The sequence below is a fragment of the Ailuropoda melanoleuca genome, chromosome 13 (assembly GCF_002007445.2).
Source record: "Ailuropoda melanoleuca isolate Jingjing chromosome 13, ASM200744v2, whole genome shotgun sequence".
Lineage (NCBI taxonomy): Eukaryota > Metazoa > Chordata > Mammalia > Carnivora > Ursidae > Ailuropoda > Ailuropoda melanoleuca.
The window spans coordinates 25,850,196-25,866,180 of NC_048230.1; the positions used below are offsets into that span (position 1 = coordinate 25,850,196).

The following is a 15,985-nucleotide window of genomic DNA, read 5'->3' on the forward strand; positions in this document are numbered from 1 at the left end:
TTTTCATAGAAACATGGTTGATTAACAGCTGCCTAAACAATGGGCACTTAGTGCTTTTAGGCTGAATGCTTATTTTTTTGCCTCCAGGTCCAACTCTCAAAGTGGAGTCCCTCCTTCATTTGAACCTCCCCACCAAACACGCGACAAGCTTTAACCAATGGGCCTGACCCTGTGAGACCAGCCGAAGAAAAAGCGGATCTTTGGAATCCAGCATGGCAGCAGCAAGAACTGAACAAGGCTGCATCAGGAACAATTCCAGGGTCAAATCCATTCAAGTCCTGCCCTGGGAGTCTGAGAAAGGGCTGAAGCTTGTTCAAGTTGCCCTTACAGCAAAGGGACTGAAGGATGAGATGTCAAAGGCGTGGGACTGGAAAAGAAGGAGAAGAGCTGGTTAACACCGGAATTGAGGGCAGTCTGGCGCTGGTATCTGTCACTCCACTCACCGCCAGGGTCAACTGATTTGATAACCAAGTGAGGTTACAACACGTACCTACCAAAACACATAAGCACTGAGAAAGGAAGGACTGGAATTAATTAGGTCCACCTGGACCAACCAAAAAGAGGAAAGGAGTCCAAAAGGGACTAAATTACACTACAGGTAATTTTCTAGGGCCACAAAATAAAATTCAGACTAAACCCTGAAATATATAATACCACATCAAAATATAGACATGACCATAACTGACCTGCTGGAGCTATAAATAGCTACACTACATCTCTAGTGCTTTTTCAGATTTTCAAAGGCATTCCTACGGAAGATCTGGGCCTCTTGAAGGGTTATGGCGATACTATCACAAGCCCTTCAACAGAGGAAGAGCCAGTGAGGTACCCAAGGCAGCCACACAGGCTGCCTAACTCTAACAGTCCCAGGTTTTTCCCCCACTAGACCCTGTTAACCAACGTCAAGGTTTTTAGATTAAAAATAATTTATCTAGTTTCCCATCCAATCTCTAAGCAGAATAAGCTTCACCCCTGACTCTCCAGGAGATGCTGGGAAAGACTCTACCCTCCACCAAACCAGTCCTTTTAACAGTCAGCAACAAAATTCCTGTGCAACTGAAAGATTTTCAAAGACTTCTATCCTCTTTGGAGGTCTGGGGGAGGGTCCACCACAACAGCATCAGTGCTGGAGGGCCCGGGCGGCCTTCCCTCTGACAGATGCAGGTAAGGAGACTACATTCCACTCTTGGTCTGCTTTGCTATTTTAAAATGTATTTATTTTTTGGAAATAACTTCATCAATCAGAAAACTGCAATCTGACACCTGCTCTTCTACACTACACGTTAAAAATCTGTATATCCTCTGATCACGCAGTTATATTCTCTCTCCCCCAACGCAGCACTCATTCATCACGGATGCTCATTACTCCAACGAACAGTGCCAAGGGAATCATTTGGTATCACACAGATCTTAGCAGGGCTCAGCATCATGTGATCAATTCAGACAACTTGGGCTTATGATCACCAGTCAACTCTGCACATTTACAGCTCAGCTAAATTAAACATACATCAGAACACCACAGTTCACATTGTGACGTGACCCAAATTAGATGCCCTATAAAAATCTCCATTTTCTCTCTAAATACTTCCAAGTTGAATGGTAAAGCAAGATCTTCGCCTTAAGCCAACTAGTCTATCTCTTAGCAATGAAAAAGAATTTTACTCTGAGCTTTCATTAATGCAGGATTCACTGGGTGTCAAGTTTTTTTTTTTTAAGATTTATTTATTTGAGAGAGAGAGAGACAGCCAGCGAGAGACGGAACACAAGCAGGGGTAGTGGGAGAGGAAGAAGCAGGCTCCCAGAGGAGGAGCCTGATGCAGGGCTCGATCCCAGAACCCCCTGAGCCAAAGGCAGACGCTTAACGACTGAGCCACCCAGGCGCCCCCTGGGTGACAGTTTTTAAAACGCCCTCAGTATGACTGAGTTCTCTTTGGAAATGCTTCACATTTCACGTATTTGTGAATTATTAAAATAGGAATGAGATGCTTCAGTAATAGTACAGTATCAGTTTAAGATTTAGTTACCTCTGTGCATAAAAATAAAGGCTAGCGGATGCCTGGGTGGCTCAGTCAGTTAAGTGTCTGCCTTTGGCTCAGGTCATGGTCCCAGGGTCCTGGGATGGAGCCACTGCACTGGGTTCCCTGCTTTGTGGGGGAACCTGCTTCTCCCTCTTCCTCTGCCTGCTGCTCCCCGCTGCTTGTGCTATCAAATAAGTAAATTTAAAAAAGAAAGAAAAAAGAAAAAGACTAGCACAGTTCACTATTCCATAACATTTGCAACCTGGGAAATGTGGATTAGATTTTTGTATGACAAAAACATACCTGACTGCTTTTACTTATTTCAAGTATTTGGGTAGAGTAATATATTTTTCATAGAGTTCAGCTCTTGTAATAGCCATTAATAATGTTTTAAATCAAAAGAGATGGAGAAGCTTGAATGAGAGCTTCTTTTTTCTTCTTTTTTTGCATTTTCTTGATGTATTCGGCTACTCCTAACGTGGAAGAAAAACCTAACTGCTAAAAATACAACTCAGGACAAGATGACTTCTTTTGCTAGAGCAAAGGAGTGTTTCAGGGCCTCTGCTTTTGGAGACTACTTTATTGGCAGGAAGAATCTCAGAAGAAGAAACCTATTAACAATAAAAATTTATACTGCCCCTGAGTCAAATATCCTTTATGCATTCTTACTATATTTACTACTTCCAAAATGTCGCCTTCACTCTGTGATTGTTGCACCCATTTCTTTTATTCAGTCAAGTTTACTAGTTGTCTGTTGATCTAGAAACAACCTCCACCCTTTAGAATTTACGGGATCTTGGCCAGTCTCAGAGTAAATTCCTCCCTCCTTCCCACAGTCCGAGACCTCTTGTCCCCAAAGGCATGTCACAGGGCCTGTTTCATGTTGTACTCCCTCTGACCTCCATGAGAGAATGAAGTCAAAGGAGCCTGGGAGCCTTTTATTCCATCTTACCAAATGCATACTACTCTTTCTTTTCTAACTAGTCTAGGGAAGAAATGACCAGTTTTATACAGGTAGGTGGAGCAATTCCATGGATTTAGTGCTTGCTGAATGCAAGGTGCCATATGCTGGGTGTGAATAAAGGCTTCACAATGGTCCAAAGAAAACAGACGGTGGGCTCTCCAACTACTACCGGGTGATAAAAGTGGGCTACCCAGCTTCCTTTACCCAATTTGCTTTAGAATAAACAGCTTCTGCTTTCACTTTAAAGCACAATTAAAATACCCACCCTTCTCCCAAAAAGAGGGGAGGAGATGAAGATGAAGAAAACTCATTAATGTACCAGTTCAAACTGTTATCTTTCTGGACATTCGGGGGGTGACGGTGGGAGCCTCAACAGGGGCAGAGCTAGAAAGGACCATGTTGTCACAGATACAGTCTACACAAGACAGTAGCACTCTCTACTGCTCAAGTAGGGAAGGACACCAGGCAACACACTGGAGTTGGCGATGTCATGGGGGGAAAAGCAACCAACTCATCACTCAACCCAGACGGAAATCCTATCATTGCACACAGAAAGATATTCACACAAAACAGGTGACTCAACCACAATAAATTTATGCTAGTTCCTTAAATGGGAGGTGTCACGATCTGTGGCACTGGTATACCTAAGCTTTACTCCAGGGGAAAGGAGACCCAACCATAAAGCTGATTCTGAGAAACAAGCTTCTCAGAAGCCACTCTGAGGACATAAGTCACTGGCCTTTTAGCAACAGCCAGAGGCTTGTTTTCATAACATACCCCAAAACCCACCATTTTCTATCCCTTGGTTCCCCATTCTGTGAGATCTCCTACTACCCTCGTCGGGACATTAGCACCCAACAAAAATCTAGAACTAAGGAACTATAATTAAAAACAGGCTGCTTTCTGAGTTTTTTGGGGAGGTGGGGGTGGAGGTGGGAACCAGAGTGGGGAGTCTAGATTATCAACTGGTATGTGGCTTCTAAAGTTCTCACAAAAATAAAGTTCTCTTGGGTTCCTTACTTTAACAGGTGGTTGACTATCAGAGCAAACTGCCAGAGTAAGAACTCCCAGGACAGAAACTCCCCAAGAATTAGAGAAAATGTTGCTTGCCTCACACACCCTCCCCAAAAACCTAATAACAAAATCAGAAGAGATGGTTAACACTTTGCTTATCTGACAATCTGGCCTCCCCACAAAAACTTTAAGTCCTACGACAATAGATTAGGGGTCAGAATTAGACTCTGAAAGTCAAATATTCCTCTTCATATTTTCATTCTCTAAAGTCTCAACTACTCATACCCCTGCCGATGGTGGATAAAACACAGGAACTGCTATTCTGATTTAGATGGGGAAGAAAAACTATTGTCAATCCAATAAAATAAACAGACAGTGGGATAACTTGTGTCATGAATCCTGCTCTTACTGCTGAAATTCAGACAGTTTAAAAGAATACCTGGAACGACCTCTAAGTAACTTCCACATCACTCAGCACTGGAGAAAAGAGACCAAACATTAGTGGAGTAAGGGAGAAATGGGCTCTCAGAGGGACTGTGCATCAGACCACAAGGCACCTAGGCAGCCGCTGACCATTGTTCTCCAATCTTCTAAAGTCCTAGAGAAAAAAAGCAAAGGCAAGTGCCCAGTACTCAGCTTTTAAAAACTTTTAAAATAGTAGCTTCAATGACTACACTAATTACTGATTGCCTGGAATGTTCAGTAAGCCTGGGTTTTAAGCCAATCAGATTGCTGGTCGTTGGGAATGGACTAGACACTACAGCAACTGCCATTCAACTTGGCTCAATTTGGTTTCTGGTTCTGGTTAGTATGTGGACCTGAATTAAAGCAGCAAGGACAGAGAGACCCTCCCTCTGTACCTTAACTCCAGTTATAATTATTTAAAAGATTTTTAAGTAATCTTTACACCCAACGTGGGGCTCGAACTCACAATCCCAAGATCAAGTGTGTATGCTCTATCGACTGAGACAGCCAGGCACCCCTCATTTAACAATCTTGCCACTTGCTAATATCAGGTTCAATTAATCAATTAACTAATTGAATTCAATCCTGGTGTTCAGGATTCTGTATTCCTAGCTTTATCCTTAACCATGACTTATTTGTCCCATCTCCCATTTCTTCACCTCTGACCCCACACTTAAACTATATCAAAATGAAAATGAAGGCTGAAAGCAGTGTTTTCACTGATGTGAATTTAAGGTCAAAGATAATATCCCATTCAGCTTGTGGGCTTACTGAAATGTCTAGCTGCCTACCCTGGAACTTCAAGAGAAAGTTTAGAGAGACAAATACCTAAGAATTTAAAACAGAGGAAGAAGAGCTGGGGAAGGCATCCGCACAAGCTCTTCAGTTATGGCCATGAACTTCAAAATGTCCCAAGAAGTTGTAGTAAATAAACAGCAACTGCAGCAGACCCTAAGATATGGATTCAGGGTTCAGTGCTTTCCACCACTGATATGAATAGAGAAATAAAAAGTAAACTCTACAGAGTTTACTATACCTGTATACTGAGAAAGGACCTAGTGTTTTTGCTTGAGTCCCCCATGAAAACAGACACAGAGATCATCAGATCAAGGAATCAGGTAAGGATGTTCTATTTTCTAAACCTACGCTTCCATTGGTTCCTTTAGGCCTTATTGTTCAGTCACACCAGATACATGCTGAGACACAGAAGTGTTTCCTCTATTGATGAGCAGCTTGAAATCCTTCGATTTTACCATAATAAAGACTACCTACAGACACTTCCCCACCCCCGGAAAGGTGATCAGAGAGCCTTCGCTTGAGACAGGTATTCATATATCAGATAAAGCAATCAGCAACTTCCCAGGAAAGTGAGGCCTGAAATTAACTTAAATAGCTGAACTGTAAAACCTCTGAAATTTAGCTCTCTGGCTCCCCAAGCAGCTTTTTCTGTTCTGGTGGGCAAAGAGAAATAAATAATCTTCACGTTCAGAACCCTGATCTATTTTGGAGTGCCAACTAATACATCTTTTATTTTAGCCTCTCAGCTGCTCTGGGGGAGAAAGAACTTTGTCAGAGTGACAGGCCAAAAAAAAAAAAAAATGAAGTCCATTCTTTTCTCTTTAGAGACACTAAAGCTTATGAAATAAAACATGCAGCCATTTAAAATGCTGCAACCATGAGGCCCCGTGTCTTAAAAAAAAAAAAAAAAAAAAAAAAAAAAAAAAAAAAAAAACCCCCCCCCACCCCCCCCCCCCCCCCCCCCCGCCGTGGGACGTAACAATTTAGTAGCAGCAGCATGCCCTTGAGCCAAGATGCAAGGAAGGAAGGACTCCTTGCTGGACTTCACAAAAACAACCCAAGAGACCCATCAACTCCCATGTCCCCCAGTGAACTGGTAGTAGGACTGTAACAAAAGACACAAACTTGGCCAAATGACTAAAGGGCATCTGAAGGGGTGTCCCTATCCCTGCCCTCTGCTACAGCTACACAGGATTACAGAATACATGAAAAATGTGAAACCACCTTCCTCCAAAACTTCTACATCATCACCCCATTTTCAGCATTGGAAAACCATACATAAACAAGGTTTTTTTCTTACTAACAGAGCCCAGCATTTACTCTCCTAAGGATGACTTATATGGCAGAAAGTCAAACTGATTTTGTTTATTTCACTATATTTTCCTTTTGATTTGCTCACATAAGTGATGTGTAAGTATCTGTTTTGTTTTAACTAAAAGAGATCTATATAAATATGTATTACGTATAAGTCTATTAGCAACGATGTATTTTTTTCACAGTTAAATTTACAGTATTTTTTCTCAGTGGTAGATAAAACAACTGTGCATTTTACAATCAATGACATCTTAAATTCCATGAAATAAGGCAGTTAACCTAAGTCAACACCCCTCCCTCCTCATTCTGCTGCACTGCTACCAAATATTATGTTTTTGTGTGATGTGGTCATGTTACAGCATCGCCTATTTTGCATTTCTTAATATATCTTCAGGTTCATTTACTATAATTTTATGAGGCCGTGTTTGTTTGTTTGTTTGTTTAAAGAAGGACCTGCTACAGATAGAGGGCTTTGAAGTAAAACCCCAATTAGGGACAAAGAGCTATACTAAGCCGGAGAAGGTTTTTTCAAATTACTACATAGAGCCCAAGTCCCTATTTATAGCACACACAAAAAAACCCCACTGAACTCTTTACAATACCAAGTAAATCCCTGTAATTAATATAAGCTCTGTCTGTGCGGGATTGGGGGTGTGTGGGAGGGGGGAGTTTTGTTTCCCATTTTGCAGTTCCTTAATGACGCTTAATCCCCAATACCTGAGAAGCACTAGGTATGTGAAAACTCAAAACTAAGAACAGTGACTAGACTCTGGTATCCTGCCTTCTCTATTATTCCGGGTACTCACTACACACTTTGTCAAGCCTCTCTGTTCTCAACAGATCTTGGGACACAGGCTGCAGTGAACTACCCTGAAGCTTGATAGCTATTCATTCTGCCATACTGAGTACCTCCTGTATTTCTAACTTGGATAGTAAAAAAAAAATTCTCAGAATCCTGGTTTCAGATCTCATGAAAGACAGACTGAAGCCATACAGGGTTTAGAACAAAGATATGAAACATGAGGGAAGGAGACTGAGGGAACTGTAGCCAATTAATCTGCAGTTGATAAGGAAAGTGCTCCGGGCTTCCAGAACCTTTTCGTTAATTCTCCTTCAGGATTAGCACAAGTATGACTACCCACAACTGTGTTCCAACCCACTTCCAATAACCTGCCTTAGCTGTAGCCAGAACCCAGAGTGTTCTCGAAAACCACTCACTCAGCAGCTCCCTTGGCTAGTCCAGGCTGGCAATCTCGAGCCACTGCGGCCGCTCAGCAGTGCCAACAGCGCCCAAGCAGCTGCCTTCCTCTCTGTTTAACTTAAGAAAGAACAGTACTGGGAAGAATGAGGATCTTCCTCCAGAAGGACGGAGGGGCAGGACTTTGACGTGTAGAGCATGAGACAGGGCCCTCACTCTTCCTTCTTTCTCCCTCATCTCCGACTTCTGGGGTACGGAGAGAGGACACCAGGTAAATAATGGAGACACACTCGGACCCAGGCTAGTGGTCGCTGGGGGTACATTACTGAGAACGGGGGTGAGAACAGGGGGCAAGGAGAACAAGGGCTTTGGAGATGCAAAGTGCTGATAGACAACAATGCATAGAAGTTAACAAGAGAAGGGGGGGTCGGGGGCGATGTCGTTATCGTCGCCGCGCAGCCTCCCCCACCCCACAACAGACCTCTGAAATCCTCTCAGAGACCCGGCCTCTACAATAAAGGCGACGTTCCTCCTGGCCGAAGAACGGAGGCTGTGCCTCCGCTTTCCAGCCAGGCGGAAGCAGGAGGGGAGGGCCGACCTCCGGGAGCGCCCCTTCAGGGGGTCTATCAGGACTTATCTCAGTTGTGGGGGTCGCGGAGGGCGGGGCATCGCCTCAACAGGGGCTGCATCATGGCAGTGACGGGTTTCCCGGGGTCACGGAGCTGAAGTTCACCCCTTCCACTCCCCCACTACCCGGCTACCTCTTCGCTTCCCCGTCGTCGTGCAGCTCTGGCTCGGTCGCCGCCATTACCACATCGCACTCCGCGGCAGCCGCCATCTTACCGCCGGGACCAGAGAGGCGGGTGGGAGGCAGGCGGTGAAGAGCACTTCCGGCTGGAGCATCGAGCAGCTCAGCGGCGCTGCGCCCAGAGAGGCTCCCTCGGGCCCGTCTACAAACGAGAGGCTCCGCTTGGGGCCAGAGCGGCCTCCCGCCCCCGGAGGTCCACGGTGGTCTCCGCGCCGGGGCGGGGGCCCAGGGACGGTTCCTGTGCGTAGGGGGCGCCACTTTATCCGTGGGTCGGAAGTGGGGGTACAAGAGGGTGACGCCTCTCTAGCCCTGAGTTGTCCTCAGTATTCTGGGAGCTTCGTTGCCATAGCAACTTCCAATCCTAGAGAGTCTCCATTAAGGTTCAGGAGAGTCGAGTTGGGTTGAGGGCTCGATGACCCAGGACTCCGGAGGGAAAGATCCCCCACTACTACCTTCCCGACCTGTCCACAGCTTCCTCCGGGGAAAGGCAAGAAGACACTTTGAGCCCAGTTCCTCCAGCTTTCATCGGCCCTTGGAAGCCCTGCCCAACCAATCCAGGAGAACGCAGGGCGTCTTCACCCCGCGCCTTTCATCCCCTCTGGATCTCCAAGCAACAACTGGTTCATCACCCTAATGACGCGGATCCTTTTATGAGGCTGCTTTCATGTCAGCTGCCTGGGAGTGCCATCTCAGCATTAAGCCTAGGGAGGGTGGCACGGCGCCCCAGACCCTGCCCTAGAGTTTATAAGGCAGCTTGCAGGGTGAGGTCCCTGCTCCATAGTGTCCCCAGTACTCTCACCCTTTATAGAAACACCCTGCTCAGCACACTTGCCTTGCCGAATGCAGTCTGAACTGGGAACTCAGGGCAAGAACACAGCCCAATCATCTTTGTAGTAACTCCCTCACCCAAACCGATAGTATTTGTGGGTATGAATTAAACTGGAGTTTTCTGAGGTTAAATTGTGGGAGTTTGAGGTTAAAATTTTAGAGTTAAGGGCTCCTGGGTGGCTCAGTCGTTAAGCCTCTGCCTTGGGCTCAGGGCGTGACCCCAGAGCCCTGGGATTGAGCCCCATGTTGGGTTCCCTGCTTGTGTTCCCTCTCTCACTGGCTGTCACGCTCTCTGTCAAATAAATCTTTTTCTTAAAAAAAAATGTTTTTAGAGTTAAGAGGAACTAAAATAAGGGGGCAAGTGAATTTTAAAAGGCTGAACTCCTTTCCTCCATTCTTCCATTGTATGTTCCATTCTCAGTAGGCTTCTTTGCAAGGTCCTGCCTATCACAGTGCTAAGGGAGCAGAAGCCACACCCACCACTGGGTAGGGAAGGATGGGAGAGTCTCAGTGGGTGGGAAGAGAGAAGTCATTCACCCAGCCAATCATTCACTAGCCTCTCCAAAGTGCCTACTTTGTGCTAGGTTGGGAGGGCACAGACTCACAGACCACCTGCCCTGCCTGCTAATGGCTCATTGTCTACCATCTACTGCAGGAAGCCAACCTGTCTTTAGACTGTCTTCCCACTGTGTTCTTTGCATCTAAGCCAACTCATTCACTCTCATAGCTTTTATTTTAGCTGTAAATGACGCTGAACTCTGTTGATACCTCCAACCTAGACTTCTCAGTTGTGAGTTCTAGATCTCCATATCCAACTATCTACTGGATCACTTGGGTGTTTCACAAATCCTGGAGACATAACATATTTAAGTTGACCTTGTCATTCTCTCCCCACTTTTCAACAAAAGAAAAAAATAAATGCAGTACTTGATTCTCTTTTCCTGAATTCCTTGTCAGATCGATTCACCATTCAACTGGTCACCAAATTAGAAGGATAGGAGACATCACAAACTCCCTCTTTCTCACTCCTGACTCCCAATTTATCACCAAGTCTTGATTTTCCTACCAAATGTCTTCTAAATCTATCTCTCTCTGTTCCATCCCAATTCAGGCTCTTATCATTTTTATTTTTAAAACTTGGAATACTACCATAGTCTCCTAACTGGGTCCCCGCCTCATCTCTCTCCATTCTTTACTCTTCTGCCAATGACTTTCTTAAAAGCAAAAACTGATCATGTCACTTCATGGGCATAAAATCTATCAATGGCTTTCTACTGCTGTTAGGATACAGTTTGAACTCTTTGACCTACCACACAAGGTCTTTGATTATTTGCCTCCTTTCCACCATCAATATCACCCCAAAAATGCCAGACTTTTGCCTGTTTCCTCCCACACCCTTCAAATCTCAAAACAGACATAACCTCCTCCAGGAAGTTATCCCTGATGCCCGCTGTTCCTGAAGTGAAATGCCCTTTGCTGTGCTCCCATAGCACCTCGGTAAGACTTCTCACCGTGCTGTACTGTAATTGTTGGTTTAGATGTCTAGGTCCTCTGGACAGTGAGTTCTAATGAGCAGCTACGTTGTCTAATTCATCCGTTTTTTCCTCAGCATGTGGTTTTGTACCTGGCACAGAGTAGGTGGTCAGAAGACATCTGACGAATAAACGACTGAATAAAAGAAGTGTTACTACGCTATGGTAGCCTCTAGAGAAAGAACATTTGGGCATCAGAGACACCAGCACCCCGCGTCAAGAGAGCCTAGAACCCTGTGCTCAGGTGCACAGGCCTCCCAGCTCCTGTCATTCTCCCAGCCTGCCTCTGGGGGCGCTGCGTGTTCGGCTCCTGCTGGCGGCCGCCGGAATTGGTCATGCCGGACGGAAGCTGGGGGGCGGGGCCAGACGGAGCCTGGAAGGACCCCGGAGGAGAAGCGGAGTCCTTGTGGCTGTGCTGCCCCTCCCCTGGTCCCGGTGCAGCTGGAGGGGCCCGGCCGGGGTGCTGCGAGGGCTCCGGGAGGTACGGAGTTGGGAGGCCACCGCGTCCGGGCCGCCTTAGGTGGAGGGGCTCTGCCTCCGATTCCTTCTGGGCCTACCCCCCTCCGGGGGAAATCGGTGGCGGAAGCCCTCTGGCAGTCGTCTCTCTTAAGGGTATCCCTTACTTGCGGGCCCCGCAGGCGGGAGGAGGGGTCTGTATCAGGAGTTTACTTGAGAGGCCACTGTTTGGGACGCCTTTTGGGAGCACATCTGTATCTGCTCTCTGGGGCAAGCTTGGTCTGGGGTTCTTTCCGGGAAGCCTGTGTTTGGGATGCCTTCGACGAGATCTCTGCCTGGGGTCTCTTCAGGGAAGGGGTTTCTGTTTCTGAGCCTCCTCATCCTGCTTTGTCAGTTCAAGGACAACACAGATTTTCTCCTTTCCGAAGCCCTTTCCCCTTAGATTCTTTCACTCTTTTCTTTGTTGTCTGATGTTCTTCGTCTTAGCCATGGACTTGACCGGGAATTAGAGGGAATTAATTCTTGTCCAGATAAATCACACACGAAAATAAAATACCCTCCTTATTTGCTCCGTCTCTCCGTGAAGAGTAGCTTAGGACAGATCCACACAAAACAGCATTCCTGCTTATTTCTCCATGGAGTCCTGGTTCAGGACCGGAGGCTGGGCCAGAGCTCCGTTCAGCAACTGGTCTTCCACATCTTGTGCACAGAAGGGAACCTGGGCAGTGGTTCCTTTAAACCAGAGACTCTCTTCCCCCTTTATGGCAACATTTACGGACAACCTGCCCTGAGCCAGTTACTGGCCCTGTACAGGTTATAACAAAGATAAATAAAGTATAGCTCACTGTTTAGTACCCAACATAGACACATCATTCCAATATCCCGGACCTGAGCAGGGGACAGGCAGTGCTGAATCCCTGGGGCTGTGTATTCTGTCCAGAATCTGGGCTCTCGGTGACGGGAGGTCTGCTCTCTGTTTTTTCATCCCATTTCACCCATTGTGCTTCTGTTTTTCAAGGTTGAAGGCTAAGCATGGGGAAGAGCTGCAAGGTGGTCGTGTGTGGCCAAGCATCTGTGGGCAAAACTTCAATCCTGGAGCAGCTTCTGTATGGGAACCATGTAGTAGGTGAGTGTTGTTGGGCGGGGGTGTGGTGGGAGAAGTTGAAAAATAAGTAGGATTTGATCACAACACGAAAAGGCTAAACCTGCTGGTGGTGGTGATTGTAACTCACAGAGTAAAACCTGCATAATGACCCTAACCCTAACATTGAAATTCAGAGAGAGGAAACCCAATACTTGAGATAGGGAGGAAAAGCTCTCAAGTCACACTTTTGCTTAGCGTGGGATTAGCATGAGATTAATATCTGTTCCCCCCCACCCCCAAGTCATCCAGTCCTCCCGGACTGTCAGTCCCTGGCCCTCTCTCCTCGGCCCCACATTCCTTTCTCTCTCTAGCTGGTAATCCTGTTAAGATATACTCAGTCACTCATGTTTCCCATCTTCCTTCTCTCTGCAAACAGGTTTTCTCTTCATTTCATTCCAGGTTCTGAGATGATTGAGACCCAGGAAGACATCTACGTGGGCTCCATTGAGACCGACCGGGGGGTGCGGGAGCAGGTGCGTTTCTACGACACCCGGGGGCTCCGAGATGGAGCTGAACTGCCCCGGCACTGCTTCTCCTGCACTGACGGCTATGTCCTGGTCTACAGCACGGACAGCCGAGAGTCCTTTCAGCGTGTGGAGCTGCTCAAGAAGGAGATAGACAAATCCAAGGACAAGAAGGAGGTGTGTGTGTTGGGGGGGCACTGGTGATAAAAGGGATTGGGCCCTGGCATGGGGAGCCTGGCATGGCTCTGTTTTTCATCCATATCCCAGGAAGTGGGGTAGGAGCTGGAGTGGGGATGGAGGCCACTGAAGGCGGTCTTCCCCCTGGAGGCGGCCATATGTTGAGGCAGCTCAACCAGAGAGGCTTTTCTTTAGTTTCAGAGGTTACTGATCTAACTCCGGAACCCCCCACCAGTCTTTCTTGATGATGGTTCCTTGCTCTTAGCTGTGAAGGCCCTTCTGTTCCCAAATCCCCCTGTAAACTGCAGGCATTTGGGGCTGCTCCCTCACGAGTTGCTTAGACAGACAGACTGATTGCTAGTAATGAGCCGGCATAGGTGATACAGGGCTTGTAAGGGAAATCCTGGAGGGAGGGCCAGGTGGAGGCCAGAATTTGAGCAGAGGAAGGAGACAAAGCGACCATCTTCCTCTCCCCATTGTTTCTAATATAGGAAGAGGTGAAATGTTAGCCGTTGAGACTTTCCCTTCTCTTAGGACTCCTAGGTAGGTGCCAGCCGTTACACCCAGGCCTGAGGTCCACGGCGCATCCTCAGGTCTCTGCTCTGTCCGTCTTCCCCAGGTCACCATCGTGGTCCTGGGCAACAAGTGTGACCTGCAGGAGCAGCGGCGTGTCGACCCCGACGTGGCTCAGCACTGGGCCAAGTCCGAGAAGGTGAAGCTCTGGGAGGTATCTGTGGCCGACCGCCGCTCTCTGCTGGAGCCCTTCATTTACCTGGCCAGCAAGATGACCCAGCCCCAGAGCAAGTCTGCTTTCCCCCTCAGCCGCAAGAACAAGGGCAGTGGCTCCTTGGATGGCTGAAGAGCTGCCGTCCCTTCTCCACCTTCCCAGCCTCACTCCAGCTTCTTGGGCTCTGCCAGATGTGTCCGGGGTGGGGTTAGGCAAGTTGTCCTTCCCAGGCCAGGCAGCTGGGCTGTCCCAGGCTCAGGTCACTTTCGCTCCCTCCTGACTCTGGGAAGTGCAGATAATCTAGGCTAGTGCCCCCAAGTCCTCCCTCCCCTCCAGCTCTCATCATCCCCACCCTGCTTTGACCTGGGGCAGTTGTGGGTCAATGTAGCCGGGAAGCAGCGCTGCCATGCAGAAGTGCCCGGTCCAGGCTCTGGTTCCTGTCATGGGTCCCCCTGCCTGTGGGTTTCCTGCCACTGACAGACACATGCACACGCTCACACACTTAAACTTATGACATCAGCCTGGACGCTGGAGAAAGGCGTCCAGGCCTCACATATGTGCGTGTACACGTGTGCACTTGTGCATGTGTGTGCCTGCTGGTGTCCAGCTCTGACACCTGATCTTGTGTCCTCTCCTTGGCTGGAGAAAGCCAGCCTCCTGGGAAGTGTAATTATCTGCTTTCACTCTCCCCTCCAGTTGTTTTGGTTCCTCTTCCTGCTCAGGGAGCACACGGCCCTCATTGGCTGAGATGGGATGGCATGATGGCCGGGCTTTACCAGCTGGCTTTGGGAACCTGCAAAGCCTTTCCCCTCTCTGGGCTTCAGTTTTCTCATCTGTAAGGTGATGGGAGTTGCTTAGATGATCTTCTGGATCCTCTCCAGCCCTCAGATTTGATCGTGCCTGTGGCTTCGGGCTGGCAGTTACTGTGCCCTTGGCTTCTCCCTCTTTCAAGGTGCTATGCCCCCTGGCCCTGGAGGCTGAGACACTGCTCCCCCCAACCACCAGGGGGCAGGAGTGCACTGTCCGCTCTAGTCGCCAGAGTGGCCGCCCAGTGCCCAATCAGCGGACCTCACACCGGTGGGGCCTGGTCTTCACCCCTTCCTGTGGTTGTTTTCAGCTAATAGCTGGACTTCTATTTATAAATTACTTGTGTTTCTCTGCCTGCTGCCATGGTGAAGGCTGGACAAGGTGCTCCTCTCACCCTTCCTTACCTCAGATGCCTGAACAGAACAAGGCAAACCAGTAGCAGCCTCTCAGGAGCTGAGAGATCTGTCGGGGCTCTGAAGGATGGTTACACTTGCAACATGCCGTAAAGCGCGCTTGTCACCCACCACTTCCCGCATCCACTTAATGCTTCTAATGTGCACACCCATCACAGAGGAGACGCTAGAGCCAGGTGACCTCTAGTACCTGCCCCTTCTCCGCGAGATGGGAGAGGTGAGCAGGACAGGCCACCCAGAGCTGGGTGAGTCAAACTAGGGCATATACAGGCTCGGGCTTGAATTCATTTATTGATGCGTTGGACACAATAAAACCACAACTGTTATCAAAAATTTCCCTCCCCTCCCCCCTTCTTGTCCTCCCACTGGAAATATCTAAGAAAAGAAAAGATACAGGTGGATACTGGCAAAGTCCCATATTGTGGGGTAAAGGAGCAGTGCCGGGGGTGGGATGGAGGTTGTGACATTGACTTTGACAGCATGGATAGGGGCCTTGAGAGTGTGTCATCCCGGATCCCAAGGCTCAGCTTCACAGTGAGGGGCCTGGATGCTGGTTGGAAGGAGGGGAAGCTGGGTTTAGTGCTAAGGAGCAGTTGGGGGTGAGGAGCTGGAGGGGAGTTGATGTTTGCTGGGTCCAGAGTCTGAGGGAGACCTAGTGCTTTCCCCCACACACACCCAGCTGGGGTTCACAAGGAATCAAAGGCTGAGGAGAGAGCTTGTGTGGGGTTGATCACCTCTGTTAAAACTGGGCCCAGCCAGAAAATCACTCTCACCTACCCCTCTCCTAGCCTATCTTCTCAGAGCAGAGGAACCCCAAAAGCTTTCAGCCCCAGCCCCATCTTGGCTTTGCCCCCACTT

General features: G+C 48.0%; 2 protein-coding genes across 5 annotated transcripts in view; one reads left to right on the forward strand and one right to left on the reverse strand.

The window, feature by feature from the left end:
- DNAJC7 (DnaJ heat shock protein family (Hsp40) member C7) overlaps nucleotides 1-8,795 on the reverse strand; it is a 29,281-nt gene extending 20,486 nt beyond the window's left edge. Inside the window, exon 1 of one of the 2 annotated variants that reach the window (XM_002922125.4) lies at nucleotides 8,533-8,795. In XM_002922125.4, the coding sequence (XP_002922171.1) occupies nucleotides 8,533-8,609 (77 nt within the window). In that variant the 5' untranslated portion in view covers nucleotides 8,610-8,795. Of the gene's footprint in view, nucleotides 1-168; nucleotides 317-8,532 lie in introns of those variants that run through there. The other variant, XM_011228614.3, reaches the window with a different exon arrangement.
- A 2,463-nt stretch (nucleotides 8,796-11,258) lies between these two features.
- Nucleotides 11,259-15,460, forward strand: NKIRAS2 (NFKB inhibitor interacting Ras like 2). Of its 3 annotated transcripts, none has more exons than XM_019802711.2 (4): nucleotides 11,259-11,420; nucleotides 12,414-12,521; nucleotides 12,916-13,180; nucleotides 13,800-15,460. In XM_019802711.2, the coding sequence occupies exons 1-4, from the start codon at nucleotides 11,275-11,277 to the stop codon at nucleotides 14,037-14,039; spliced, it is 759 nt and encodes a 252-aa protein (XP_019658270.2). In that variant the 5' UTR covers nucleotides 11,259-11,274; the 3' UTR covers nucleotides 14,040-15,460. The 3 variants fall into 3 exon arrangements, with proteins under 3 accessions (XP_019658270.2, XP_002922172.1, XP_034496078.1); XM_002922126.4 differs by having other exon boundaries at nucleotides 11,284-11,420; nucleotides 12,939-13,180; XM_034640187.1 differs by lacking the exon at nucleotides 11,259-11,420 and adding an exon at nucleotides 11,428-11,551 and having other exon boundaries at nucleotides 12,939-13,180.
- Nucleotides 15,461-15,985: the final 525 nt, after the last annotated feature.

Bases quoted from the DNA above. Each gene is read 5' to 3' on its own strand.
- NKIRAS2 (XM_019802711.2), top strand. From the start codon at position 11,275: ATGCCGGACGGAAGCTGGGGGGCGGGGCCAGACGGAGCCTGGAAGGAC. The intron at 11,421-12,413 runs GTACGGAGTTGG...CTGTTTTTCAAG, and splicing joins TGCTGCGAGGGCTCCGGGAG to GTTGAAGGCTAAGCATGGGG. The intron at 12,522-12,915 runs GTGAGTGTTGTT...CTCTGCAAACAG, and splicing joins GTATGGGAACCATGTAGTAG to GTTTTCTCTTCATTTCATTC.